At 46.5% G+C, this 14,543-nt stretch overlaps 1 protein-coding gene across 3 annotated transcripts in view; it reads right to left on the minus strand.

Moving 5' to 3' along the window:
- SERINC2 (serine incorporator 2) overlaps positions 1-13,561 on the minus strand; it is a 28,398-nt gene extending 14,837 nt beyond the window's left edge. The window contains exons 1-4 of one of the 3 annotated variants that reach the window (XM_069079323.1): positions 13,157-13,363; positions 3,119-3,185; positions 1,299-1,460; positions 512-699 (exon numbers count right to left, since the gene is read on the minus strand). In XM_069079323.1, the coding sequence (XP_068935424.1) occupies positions 512-699; positions 1,299-1,364 (254 nt within the window). In that variant the 5' untranslated portion in view covers positions 1,365-1,460; positions 3,119-3,185; positions 13,157-13,363. Of the gene's footprint in view, positions 1-511; positions 700-1,298; positions 1,461-3,118; positions 3,186-13,156; positions 13,364-13,450 lie in introns of those variants that run through there. The other 2 variants (XM_069079325.1, XM_069079322.1) reach the window with 2 other exon arrangements.
- Between the last annotated feature and the right edge of the window lie 982 nt (positions 13,562-14,543).

Raw genomic sequence — 14,543 nt, forward strand, 5'->3', positions numbered from 1 at the left:
TTTCTGGTCTTATTATAGATATTATTCCCCTTGGCACACTCTATAGTCCAACAACACTAGCCTTCTAAGTCTTTTTTTTTAAAGGCAATTGGGGTTAAGTGACTTGCCCAGGGTCACACAGCTGTTTAGTGTCTGAGGGTGCATTTGAACTCAGGTCCTCTTGACTCCAGGGCACCACCTAGCTGCCCTCTTCTGGTCATTTCATGCACAGGCCACTCCATCTTGGTCTTGATGCCTTGGTATTGGCTCCCCCCCGCCACATCTGGAATGCTTTCTCTCTTCACTTTGGCTTCTCAGAAGCCCTAGCATCCTTTGAAACTTAGTTCAAGGGCCACCTTCTCCATCAGGCTCATCCAAATGCCCTCCCCCTACTGCTAACATCTCCCACTGAAACAACCACATCTTAATTTTGTCCCTCTTTAGATGTTTCATTATTTGTCTCTGTAACTCTGGGGCTTTATTGACTATTATTGTTGATTGGAGTGGGCAGTAGGGAGGGCTGCTCTCTCACCCATTCTGGATGGCAGCTCTGGGATCCTTGCTGGTCTTCACACAGATCATCAGCAGGGTGAAGAGAAAGAAGAAAGCGGCTAGGGCAAAGCACATTCGGTAGACAGCACGATGGCCCAGCATGGATCCACAGTCCACATGGCCCTGGATTCCCAAGGTGGATGCGCCCCCCTCACACACCCAGGGCAGCTGTGGGGACAAAGCAGTGATGACTCCCCTCTCCCCTAGCCCAGCCCCATTTCCTTGGCATGTTGGGGGGGGTACCACCTGCCGCCCATCTTCATTGTCTCAGAACAGGTGCAACAGCCCCCTTCCATCCAGAAATTCTTAAGATAGGCCTGATCCTTCCTGACCCGTCCAAGCCCTTTGTGGCCCCAGAACAGCTGTGATTCCCCACATTCACTGAGCAGGTTGCCCATGATTAGGGCTCACAGCTGCACTCTTCCTGAAACATTCCTTTATGCCCCTCCCTTCTCCTTCTTATATTCCCAAGCTTCAGCTCCTAAGTCCCACCCTGTTTCAGCAGAACCCATCACTGTCAGGTTTTACTTTCTCTTGATCCCACACTCCAGAAGTCTCTCCAACTTACTCTCCTCCTCCCCATCCCTTAGGTCCCTCCTTTAGTGGGGGACTACAAAAAAGGGGAGAAACAACCTCTATTTTTGCTCTTAAAGGGGGACTTCAATGGGCAGTTTCCCAACTTCCCACCTGAACTGGTCAGGATCCCCCCAGCTTCACCATCCTCCTCCAAGCTGGCCCATTCCATCCACTGCCCTCCCCCCACTGACCTTGTATAGTTGGCTCTCCACTCCAGGGGTGAGCATAATGATGGCTACCAGGACTCCTAGGAACATTAAGAAGGTGAAAGCAAGGCGACTGATGGTGGAATTGCGGCTGGAGGGGCAGCAGCCACACAAGATGCAGGGGGCTGAGCCACAGAGACAGGATGCCTGAAAGGGCAGAGACAGCCAGATCCTGATTATTTATTTGTATTTTGCTCGTAGCCTCTGTTTCCCAATTATACCACCTCCCAATTGAGAACAAGGGAAAACTTGGGAACAAGGAAAAACAAGAGAAACAGACCAATACTCTAACTTTTCTAGCTACGAATATCACATTTCATGGAGAGTACCCCCCCCAACCTTCCTACTGAGGGGAATGACGTGTTTCATCTGCTGCTCTGAGGCTTGTACCCATTGTTCTCCAGCTCAGGAAAACCTCCTTCAAAATACAGGGATACCACACCCCCCACCCCAGAAAGTTTCTCAAGGAAGACTGGAATCCCCCCCCCCCTTTTTTCCCTCTTATGGAAGAGAAGTGAATGGGGGCAGGGCTTTCCTTAGTAGAGAAAGCATAAGCAAAATAAAGTTGTGTATTTCTGCTTTTTGTCACCCATTATTATCAACCAATGACCTGAGCAGTGGTTTGGGTCCGTATCCACATGTTCTCTTTCACGGAGAGCTCTGGGACAGATGGGGTTGGGTTGGTGTAATGGGAATGTAAATTTGGAAGATCTTCCCTGCCCCTAGTCTAATGTGCACCTGAAGCCTGGGGTGGGAGGCTTGTTTTTCAGTAGATACTTCTTGATTGGCCAGTGGGTCAATAAGGTTGTTACATTCTCTGAGCCAGGAGAAGGCTATATAAGCCCTGATGTGTAGCTTTGTTTTGGGGCTCACTTTGAGAAGTGTTCTGTGATTTGATCTGGATTCTGGGGAGCCATTGTCCAGAGCCCCCCGGCTTTGAAAACCCCAGATGTTGACTGGGTATGGATGTAATGGTTGGACAGTTTGGAAATCTGTCTACTTGATCTGTTTCTGTCTTGATAATTCTGCCTGTATACTTTGAAGTTCAGGGTGCTGACCTTTTTCCCCTGAACTAGGTAAAGGATACATATTTGACTGATTAAAGTAAGCTTATTAACCCATTTTGAGTTGCTTTCCTTTAGCAAAGCAGATCCAAGAACCTGTGTTGGCAGACACCCTGGGGACGCGCTTGGGGTGCTTGCTGCTACAGTTGGTTCTATTTACCTTTCTTTGTATCCCCAGCACTCAGCACAATGCCTAGTACACAGTAGGAAATTAATAAATGCCTGTTGACTGGCATTGTCCTTGGCTCTCCTTGGCAGCCCTAGTGCTTCCTGGACTTTAGGTCTCCTGATACCATTCTAATGGGACCTTCACAATCTTGTGCATCTAGCCATATTTATCTGCTCTTACTTCCATCTTATACGTTTGCCTTTTTCACACCAGAAAGACTGAAATTTAAGAATACCTCAAGCAATCAAGCTTTGACAACTGACACAATGCATTTTTTAAATTCATAAGACAAATAAAATAGAGATAGTATGATGAAAGCTTTTATTTAAAAGTAAAAGTATAATTTTTGTGTTAATTGGCATGCCAAGTCCTTCTAGTATTAACATCTGAATTGGTCCATGAGTGTCCTGTGCATCCACATGAGATTCAACAGAACTCCCTGCTATCTTTTTCATTTGTCTTTGGGAAAAAAATTGAAACTATCTGTCTTGGGTTGACGACACTTGTAGAATTGTTGGCTGCTGGAAAGAGCATTAGACTTGGAATCAAGAAAACCTAGATTGTAATTTTACCTTAGACACTTTCTATCTGTGTGAACGGTCAAGCCACTTCGATCCTCTGAGCCTCAGTTTCCCTCCTCTATGAAATGGAGAAAATATTAGCACCTCATAGGATTGTTGTGAGGCTAAAGGTGGCTTCATGCCCAGTACTCTATCCACTGCACCAACTGTCTCTAGAGACAAAAGAACGGCAGGACCAAGGACAGAGTCATGGGTAGGAGCTACTCTGTTCTAGGGGGCCAGTAAGAGGACAGTCAATGGGAGCTGAGGGGCAGCAAGAAGACAGGTTGGGAAATCAGTAGAAAGTAATGTTCTGGGAACTAAGGGAGGAGAAGTGATTAAGGAAGAATTGGTACAGGAAATGATTGATACAGAGTAGTGTAGGCAGATACAATGACTACAGTACTGTAAATGGAAAGATGGAGAAAAGCAAGCCAAATTCTGAGCAACTGAAAAAACAAAGATGGTCCCAGAGAACAGATACAAAATATCTCTTTTTTTGTAATGGCAAAGAGGTGGGGGACTACTAAAGCAGAATAGTGCATACATTGTCAGAGACAGTCACAGTACTGGGTGTTTTTCTTAGTTAAAAAGGAGGGTTCTGTGGGGGAGGATTATCATTAACAATAATAATAGTGAGCATTTAAAAAGCACTTTAAGGTTTGCAAAGCACTCAAGGCAGGTGCTATGATTATACTTATTTTAGAGAGTAGGAAACTGAGTATGGGCGAAGTTTTAAATGACTTGCCCAGGCTCACATAGCTAGTAAGTCTGCAGCAGGATTTGAACTCAGTTCTTCCTGATTATAAATCTAGCATTCTATGCCCTGTGTTACCCAGCTGCCTCTAGGATCAGAAGTCTGTTTTCAGAAATGACTATTGATCTAAACATAGATAAGGATTCAATAAATCAAGAAAGGGGTGGATCTCTCAGTTTCCTCCCAGATGAGATTCTATGGCCAAAGTCACCTAGGGAGCTGGAGAGGGATCCAGTCTCCTGATTCCTGAATTCAGTGCTCCTTTCACCCCAGCCTGTAGTCGGAGGCACTAAACTAGCCCCCTCAGCAAAGCCAGGACAAGGCTTCCCAGAAAGGGAAGGGCCTGGCTTAGTCACAGAGTATGGGTTGTCAGTCCCAGTTGGCTTTGGCCCAGAAATGCCTTCTCACTGAGGTTGGCTGGTGATGCCTTCTCTGACTGGACACAAGTGGGAGAAAGGCCAATGACCTTTTCTCCCTCTGAGAAGCATCCTCTTTCCTTTTCCTGTCTCCATGTGCCTACTTCTCAGAGTTCCACAGATTCTATTAAACTTTAATGTATTTATTTCTCAGATTAGACCTGTGATGTCATCAGGGTAGAGCAGAGGTCACAACAGTAGCTCAGAGTGGCTTGAACCAGATTACAATGTAATTATGAAATATTTAACAAGATAAATGAAAATGCAACAAAATGTGGACAATGAGAATTTGTGGTTTTCTAGGTCAATATATTGTTAGCAGGTCTTATGGTTTGATTCAAGCTCTGATACCACTGGTGTAGGGAACTTCCCATGAAGAAAATTCTTCTCCCAAGGCAGACTGATACCTGCTTGGTAAATTGGCCTTAAGATAGTTGCCTAGGGTACTGGGCAATAAGGGATTTGCCCAGAGTCATCCAGTGACTGGGAATCAGAGGCAAGATCTGACCCAGATTTTCCTGACTCCACCACCAGCTGTTCTCTACATTCTCTCTCATAAGTTCTATTACAAACTTATTAATGAGTTAATTGATGAATTAATTAATTAGTTGATAAATTAATTGATGAGTTAACTAATGAATTAACTTGTTAATTATTCATCCTGAAACAGTCATCTCAAACATCAGAGCTAGAAGAGACTTTGGAGATCACTTCCTGTTTCTTTCACTTACTAATTCATTCCTTCCTTCTTCCATTCACTCATCCACACGTATATTTCTTTTAATTTTTTTTCCTTTTTTGGAGGGGAGAAAGCAGGGCAGTTTGGGTTAAGTGGCTTGCCCAAGGTCACACAGCTAATAAGTGTTAAGTGTCTGAAGCAGAATTTGAACTCAGGTCCTTCTAACTCCAGGGCTGGTGCTCTATTCACTGCACCACCTAGCTGCCCCCACACCTATATTTCTGAAGGATTTTGGAATCACTTGTGTGACATGGGAGATACTGGTACAAGACCATTCAGCACGGTGTGCCTATACCAAGAACGCACTGTGCTCTATGAGCAAAGCGGAATTGGACTAAAGCCATCTCCACTCCAAACGTTCACATGGACTATTTGTGCCCAGCTTGTGGTAGAGCTTTCCAAGCAGAGCCAGTTGGACACACAGTACCTTGACCCCAAAAGAGTGATGTCATTTTGGTCTTTTCTGAGAATGAAGGATAACAACCAATAGTGTGCAGAAGCTGTATTTAATATAGGAAGATAAAGACAAGAGGTTTCTTACTTTCTGGAAGCATTATAGTCCAATACAGTCATTTTACAAATAGGGAAAATGAGGCCCAGGGAATGGAAGTAGCTAGCCCATGGTCACAAAGCAAATTAGGAGGCAAGATGGGATAAGAACAAGCTAAAAGGGGCTCCCCATTGCCTCTACGATGAACGATGAAATACAAGTTCCCCAGCCCAGCATTCGAGGCCTTCCACAATCTACCTTTCCAGACCTATCTCATGGTACCACTTTTATATTCCTTAAATTCCATGCAAGGAAGACTATGAGCCCTTCCTACAACCTGGCATTCCATCTCCTACTTCCACACCTGTGTACAAGCTGTCCTCCATACCCAGAATAAACTCCTTTCTCATTTCTGCCACCAGAATCCTGACCTTCCTTCAAGGCTTGGCTTAGCTGTCAACTCCTCTGAAAAGCCTTCCCTAATCTCTCCTGTCCTTAGTGTTCTTCCCTTTCTCAAATGACCTTCTATTCACTTCTCAGACAGAGGAGACAGGAGGGGGTGGGAACAAGGGCCTAAGTAAATAGCCAGGCCCAGACTAGGGGAAGGGCCGACTCTTCATCAGCCTGGGGCCTGGGAGGACCACATAGAAGCATTTTGAGTTGAAGACTAAGAGTGAAAGAGGGAACTCATGACAGATAGCCTCAATATTCCAAGTAAAACAGGTAAAATCCTCTGCCAAGAGAGTAAACAGAGAGTAGGAAGTAGGGGGCTTGAGCAGAAGGCTTGGAAGCATTGCTGTGCAGAGTTCCACTGAAAATCTAAGAGGAAGAATGAAACTCCAGCTGAGATTTTTGTTGCTAAGTCACCCCAGCTATATCTGACTCTTTGCCACTTTTCTTAATGGTTTTCTTGGCAAAGCTCCTGGAGAACTTCACCATTTCCTTCTCCAGCTCATTTTACAGATGGGGAACTGAGGCAAACGGGGTGAAATGACTTGCCCAGGGTCACACAGTTAGTAAATATCTGAAGCTGGGTTTGAACTTAGGTCTTCTTGACTTCAGGTCTGGCTACCTAGATGCTTTACCGTCTGAGTTTAGACACATAAGTATGCAGTGGACCCAGCTGGTCCATCAGAAGACTCCTTCCAATGCCATCCAGCAGCTCGGGAGTAGGAAGGGAGAAGGTGAACAGAGAGCAGGGGTAACCCAGGACAGGGACCTGGCAACTCATGAATGAAGAGAGGACCAGGGGGTGAGCAAATAGTGGGGAACAGTATATAGCTGAACTAGCCAATTTATAAAGTCAAAACTGAGGCAGAAAAAGGGAAGCCAGAAGGAGAGGAGGGACTAGAGATTAGAGTGAGACCAAAGAGCATTGCTAGAGGCAACACAGCCCATCAACTGGGTCTACTACATATTTATGCTATCTGATCTCAACTACTGAGCCTTTTAGATAGTGAAATTTGAGTTCAAATAACGGGTATGTTTAGCCTAGAGAAAAGAAGGGGGATCGAACAGCTGTCTTTACATTTATAGAAGGCTGTCACATGGAAGAAGCGTTAGCCATGTTCAGGTTGGCCCCAGAGGGCTGAATTAGAAGTTGCAGAGACAGGAATTTAGCCTGGATGACAGAGAAAACTTCCTGTCCCACTGGACAGATCCCAAAGGGCACAAGCTGCCAGAGGAAACGGGGGTTCCCCCTTAGCAAATAAGAAAATACTGGATAATTATTTGGGTATGTTTGGGTAGCGAGGTACTCTTATTTTCAGTTCCAAATGCTTTCCCTTTCTTCCACCCTTCCCCTCCCCATTGCAAAGTCAAGAAATGTGTTACCCATTATACATATGAAGTCATGCGAAACATATTTCCACAGAGAGGATGAATTCTCATCAAAGTACAGGTTGGCCTACCTGACCATGTTTTTCAGCTCTGAGGTTTTGTAATACATATTGTAACCCTAAGGAGAAAGTAAGTTTCTTGGGGGCAAGTACTGCATCATTTATCTATACTTAATGTCCGCTGTATAGAGCTGAATCATTGTATATAACATGATTTGGAATTCAAAATTTTTTTAAATGGATGTTAAACATTTTTTACATGTTATTGGGAAAAAAACCAAAATATTTGAAAAAAGTACTGGAAGCTTATATAAGTTCCTAGACTCTGAATAAAATTCAATAAAAAGAATAGATTTATATTACCCCCCCCCCCATCCTCCCGAAAAAAGTCAGACTTCCAATTCAACTCTGAGTCGAGACCCAAATTTCAGCCTAAATGGCCTTGGTCTCCTAGATTTCAGCAACTCTATGTTATCAAAAATCCTCTTCAAATTCAATTACATCACTAATGAAGCTCTGTCTTGTCACAATAACTGGGTTCCCTGTGTGACTTTTGGTAAGTTGCTTAACCTCTCTGGATCTCAATTTTCTTCTTTGTAAACTGAGGGTATTAGACCAGATGGCCTTTAAAGTTCCTCCCAGTCCTAAATATAGGATCTCATGGAGCTCTCAGACAGCCAGCTGGGGCCTAGGGCCATACAGTGGAAAGAGCCCTAGAATGAGATCTGGTTTCAAATCTCATCTCTGATGCTGACTGCCTCGGTGACAGTGTCATTTAACCTCTTAGGCCTCAATTTCCTTCTCTGTAAGGCTCTAAAGTCTGGTCCAGTTCTAAAGTTGTCCTATCCTTCCCTCTCAGGTTCCTCATCTGTAAAACAAGAGGTTTGGAATAGATGACCTCTGAGATTCCCTTCTTGCTATGATCCTCCAATCGACCCTGTAAAAATCAAAGTCCCACTAGCTCAGGGACCTTTTCCTTGACTGCACAGTCATTGTGGAATCACATTGAGCTTTCAGTTCACTAAAACCCCCCAGGTCCTGGGCATAAAGGGCTTAGTTATACCTCCCCCAATCTTGTATTTGTGCAGGTATTTTATTTTAAGGCCAAACATAGGACTTTATATTTGTCACTATTAAATTTCTTCTTATTAGATTCAGCCCTCCTTCATTCTGGATTTGTCATTTGGTCTTTCCTGAGGGGTGTCATTTTTTATTCTTGAAGTGGCATAAAGACTGTACCCATTCATCTGTTTTTTTCGTGACTTTGTCTTATCTTTCCTAGGTAGGGGAAATGAAAAGAATCAGTCATAGGACTATGGGGAGAACACTTAAGGGCACCATACAATCAGAAGTCTTCAGGAGTTCTAAGAAAACAGGGTTCAGAATGCATGGACCCATGAGTTTGACCTAGCACTCTCGGCCCTTAAATTGGGGTAGGGGTATTCTGGGGTGTTAGAAGCAAAGCTGTGTTGAAGCCAGCTCCAACTGGTGAGTAAAGTATTCAATGTTCACTATGAACAATTATATCTCAGAAATCTGCAAATGCTACAAATCAGGGACTGATTTATTGCTGTTTGTTTAGATTTAAGTGATGGAGAAAATGTAACAAAAAGGATTAACTTTCTCTGAGAGCCACAGGCCCCTTTTCAAAGGCACCACTCTCACCAGTAATCCAAGAAGATCCTGCCCTAGAGGGACCCATGAGGGTGGGGCTCAGGCTGGAAAACTGTAGTGAAAGTCGAAATTTGAAGATCCAAATGCCATCTATCCTTTTCACCAGCTGCCTATTCTCCTGCCTTCTCCTTCTCCCCACCCTCGAAGGGAATGCTCAGTTTAAATGCCACCATCTTCCACACCTGGCTTCTTGGTACTTAATCTCTGATGTTATGGTCCTCTTGAAGGAAAGAAGGGTAAATAACCACAACGGTCTCCTACATGTATATAGGCAGCTAGATAAGTGTGGCAGTGAATAAGATCAGATTCATCTTCCTAAGTTTAAATCCAGCCCTCAGACACTTATTAGCTGTGTGACCCTGGGCAAGTCACTTAAACTCGTTTGCCTCAGTTTCCTCATCTGTAAAATGAGCTGGAAAAGGAAATGGTAAACCACTCTCTGCCAAGAAAACCCCAAAAGGGGTCACAAAGAGTCGGTCAGGAATGACTCCCCTTAACTCCTAGAGAATGTAAACTCCTAGAGGGCAGAAGTTTTCACTTTTGTCCTTGTATTCCCAGCATATAAAAGCAGTTCCTGGAACACAGTAAACAACTTAGTTTACTAAGTGCTTTAAGGCTATGAAAGCACTTTACAGACATAATCCAAATAAAACATTGGGCGGCAAGAACTATTATTATACCCATTTTATAGATGAGGTAACTGAGGCAGACAGAAGTGAATTACCCAGGGTCCCATAGCTAGAAGTATCTGAGGCAGGATCTGAATTCAGGTCTTCCTAACTAAATCCAGGACTTTTATCTACTGAGCCACATAGCTGCTTAAACATTTAATAAATATTTGGTCATTGACTAGGTATTTTTCATTTATCCACACCTTACTACTTTTTCCTGATATGTTCCTTCTGAATTTGTACACTATTTCTTCCTTTGTAAATAAACTCTGGAAAACTCAGCCTAGGGATGTGGAGGATGGACCAGGTGGGACAAAAAGGAAACAAATTCCAGAATAGTACATCTAGCTTAGATACAGGTCACAGAGGAAGGGTAAGGTAATTATTAAAAGAGTGGCAGATCTCTGAGCTTTAAAGAACTAATCAGGCTCCAAAGCTCTTCGAGGCAAGTCAGGAGGTTAGAGATGGGATCAGTGAGCAGGAAAAGTTTAGAAAGTGAAAACCTTGAGTCTTAAGGAAAGGTCCCTAGAATGACTCCAGGGAGCCAAAGGCTCTCCCATGATGGATCCAACAGCAGGATCCCAAAGAGAATATTAGCTGAAGGAGAGCAAGCTTAGAAAAGCCAAAATGGTTGTTAGCCTTCCCAGCTTTGTGTCAGACACATGAACAAAAACATTTATTCAATGCCTCATAAATACCCGGCACCCTGCCAGGTTCTGGGGGTATAAATTCAAAAGGTTCTGTTTGTGTCCTCAAAGAGCTTATAATCTCTATAAACATGAATTTATACAAAATAAATCCAAGAGAATTTAAGAAGGGGGAGGAGGAAGGGGACAAGGAAGGGAAGGAGGAAGGGAAGGAGAGAGAAAAAAGGAGGAAGGGGAGGGGAAAGAAGAGGAGGGAGAGGTGAGGGAGGACGGGAAAAAAGGGATGTGGAAGGGGAGAGAAGCGGAGGAGAGGGAAGGGGAAAAGAGGGAAGAAAAAGAAGAGGGGGAGGAGGGGAAAGAGAAGGAAAAAGAAGGGGAGAAGGGGGAAGAGAAGGAGGAGGGGAAGGAAGATCAGGAAGTTTTTCACTTTAGCAGAGGTGAGGAGGAAGTGCTTTCCAGGCCTGGTGAGGCAGCCTGTACAAAGGCATCATGGGAGTTAGGAGTTAAAAAGTTCTGTGTGAAGACTGGCAAAAGTAACCCATTTCACCCTCAGAGATTTGTGCCTCTGGAATGAGGATGCTGGATAGAAGGTGAAAGGGAGGCACGAAAAAGGGAGGTGAAAAATAAGACACAATCCTGCCTCACAGTTTTACAAGACTCATTCCTACAGCAAATATTTCCACTCTCCTGTGCTGACTGGCACTGGCCACCTTCTCTGGGCCAATCCTCCATGATTCACCAGCTTCCTTCACACACACTAACACACACACACATACACACACAACCCCTTCCCCCCCCCCCCTTACTACCACCACCACCCTGAGTGTATTATTTCCTGGTAGTCTCTCCCACCCCAGGAAACAAAGGTCTTACACACCCTGGCCAGTCAGGGATCAGCCCATTCTCAGCCTTCCCACAACCCCTAGAAAATGGCCGTGTAGCTGGAGAGCCTGACTCCTCCCCCCACACTAAGGGATAGAGGGGATGAGGCTGAGCAGGGAAAGAAAAAGGAAAAATCTGCCACCCCCCCTTCCCCAATTTCCATTCAACAGGAAGAACACCCTGAGCCCTCTTCTTTGTGGAGAGGAAAGGGTGGGCTGGACTTGGAAAGAATAAACCCCAGAAAGACTTAATGAGGCCCGGCTGGGAAGGGGAAGAAACTCAGGAACAGCCTTGCCCTCTGGGCCTGGGGCTAACAAGAGGGGGATTTATTTCACTCAGCTAAAAGCCGGAGTGCAGGGGCTGTTTTTTTCCCAGACACATTTTCCAAGACACTTTGGCTTAGAGCCAAAGCCTACCCTGGCTGGAACTGAATGAATGGTCCCCCTCTGCTTTCCACCAATTGAGCCCCCCATTTCTAGGCATGATGGGACTTTCTTTAAAAAACTGGGCCCCCAAAAGGTTGTCCCTGCATTCCCCTTCCCCCACCTACAGAAAGCTTTGGACACAATAGCAACAGATTCTTACAAGCCCAGGCCCGGTCCGAAGCATCTAGTCTGAGGGGCAGCCAGTCCAAGTGGCCCTCTGACTGTCTCAGAGCCACCAGCTGGTTGTTTGGCTTCTCTGCCCCCAACAGCTCAGGGACCAGGTTTCCCCTAGGTTCCGTTTGATCTCTGAGGTTGAGAGGAATAGTTCAACGGGGACGAGTGGTCCACTGATGACTGAGAATGAGACTTAAGTAGGTTTGGTAGCTTGTTCAGGGGTAGGCCCCAATTTTCACCCCTTCCCACAACAAAGCCCCACTCCCATATTCCCAAAGGTATAGTTTAGATCAAAGAGTCAGCTGGGAGGGACTCTAAGATAGTCCAGCCCAATCCCCCTATTTTATAGAGGAAGAAACTGAGGCAGGGAGGACGTTAACAGGCTTAATCAAAACAGTCGGTCTGCATTTGAACCCAGCTCCTGGGTCTCCAAATGAAGTGCTTTTTCTCCCCGCTGCTTCCCAAGATCCATAAAGTACCTCTAGATCTGACTTTCCAAAAGGAACTTCTCATTCTAGTCCCAACCCTGCTCCTCTAAAATCAGTCCCAACACCACTCCAGACCCCGCCCCTTTGTATTCCCCTTCACCCTGTAAAATAAAGGGGGGGGGGGGGAGAATAGCCTCAAAACTCAAAATTCAACATTCCCTTCCAGCTCTGACTTTCTTTGAAAAAGTTAATCTTACATCCCGTTTAACGACCCTGCTCCCAGACCACCCCCAAACTTACTCCTAGACTCCCCCCCAGACCACCCTGAATCTCGCTCCCGCACCCCCTCCCCTTCCTGCCAGACCACTCTAAAACTCTCCTCCTCCGGAACCACCACCAATCCCACTACCAGACCAGCCCCCCAAATCCCATCATAGCGGTGTACGGGGCTGTCAGGGAGTTAAACACCCTCTCTGTCCTGTAACCCGAGAACCAGTCACCCCTCCCCCAATCCCTGTCCTGCCTTTCACCCCCAACCCCAAATACCAGGGTATAGGGGGGCAGGGCGCGGAAGGAACTCCCTCCCTTCAAGCTATTTGGGGCCTCACCCCACCCCAGGGCGCAGAGCGCAGTCTTCATTCACCCTGTAACACGAGAACCTGCAGCCAGCTGCTCGGGCACCGCCGGCTCACTCAGGGTAAACAAGGAGTCTAGCCCGAGCGAGGAAGACGGAGTCCAGCCAGCAGGAGTCGGGAGACTCCAGGAAGGGACCCCGGATCAAGGGAAGGGGCATCGGGCTGTAGTCGCGCAAAAACTAGGTGTTGGACACAGAGTAAAGGAACCGGGAAGAGAAGAAAGGAGCCCAGGACTGGGGATGACGGTGGGGAAGGACAGAAGAAAGTCACTTACACAGCTGAGCAGGGAACAGACCCCTAAACAGGCACCCATGGTGACGGCTTCAAATTCAGCTTTCCGGACCGACTCTGGGGCGTGCGCTCTTTCTGCGCCCACCGGGCGCGCGGAGCCACGGTCCCCGGCTTCGCTCCGCGAAGAACCCCGCCCTCCCCCGCCGCCCTACCTGCCGAGCCCTCGGGGCTCCTCCTCCGCAAGTCCCTCGGTCCGCCCTCCCACACCCCCTTCCACGCTCTGCCCTTTCCCGCGACGCCTCGGGGGCGCTAGAGAGCCGGGCACTCCGAAGCTCACCTGGCGATCCCAGGGCGGCTCCCGGGCGGGTCCAGGCGGAGATTGGGAGTAGGGGAGCGGATACTGGGCTGGTTTTGCCACCCTGGGTAGTCCCCTCTCTCCTACTATTCCGAGAGCACTTAGGCTGGCGCTCCTCCCCTTTGACTCCAACACTACCTAGCTAGTACTACACAATTACATGTATTTACATATCTGTCTTCTCTACTGTCAAGGAACAACAGCGGCGGCAAAGGAGAGTAAGCTCCCTGAGGACCCGAATCAAGTCCTTTGTTTGGTCTTGTGAATCCTCAGTGCCAATCACTGAGCGCTTAAGGAACTGGGGTTTTCAAATGACAGGGAATAAATGGATGAATCCAGGCTCTGCCATTGATGCACTAGGTTTCCCTTAGTAAATCTCTCTCTCCTCTCTGGGCCCTAACTATCCTTTCGGTAAAAATGAGAGGGCTTGGACTAGAATGACATCTAGAATCTTAGCCAGCTCTGACATTGCGTTTGTGCCCAGTGCCGCGCAACAGGGGAAAGACAGAGAGACAGAAAGAGAGAGAGACAGAGAAAGAGATAGACACAGATAAAGACTGAGAGAGACAGAGATAGAGAGACACAGATAAAGACAGAGAGACAGAGAAAGAGATAGACAGACACGGATAAAAACTAAGGCAGGGATAGGCAGACTGACGGGGGAGAGGGGGGCTAGAATGGAGGAGAGAAATTTGCAGATTTGACCCACTGCCTGCACATCCCCCAGATTCTGAAGCTCTTCCTAGATGAGAAAGGGGTGAGGGGAGTTGCGGAAATGCCACTTTGTCTTTCACCTCCCCTCCCCAGAACCTCACAGATCTCAAATCGGGAAGGCAGGGGAAGGGGGGAAATCTTCCTATTGCCTAACCCAACAGCTTCCGGCTGAAAAAGAAGCCAGCCGAAGTGGTGGGAGGGGGAGTGGGCACCTGCCAGGTAATCAGAAGAGCCTGGCTCCAATCCCCAGCCTGTCACTAAATAAATGTGCAAAGTGGACAAGCAAGTCATTTCCCCTTTCTGAGCTTCGGTTTCCTCACCTGTAAAATGGTGATAATAATATTTGCCCTTGTTTGCCTTC

This window comes from Petaurus breviceps, unplaced genomic scaffold, assembly GCF_028583685.1.
Source record: "Petaurus breviceps papuanus isolate PSGF00001 unplaced genomic scaffold, PetGlider_PUasm1.0 91041, whole genome shotgun sequence".
Classification (NCBI taxonomy): Eukaryota; Metazoa; Chordata; class Mammalia; order Diprotodontia; family Petauridae; genus Petaurus; species Petaurus breviceps.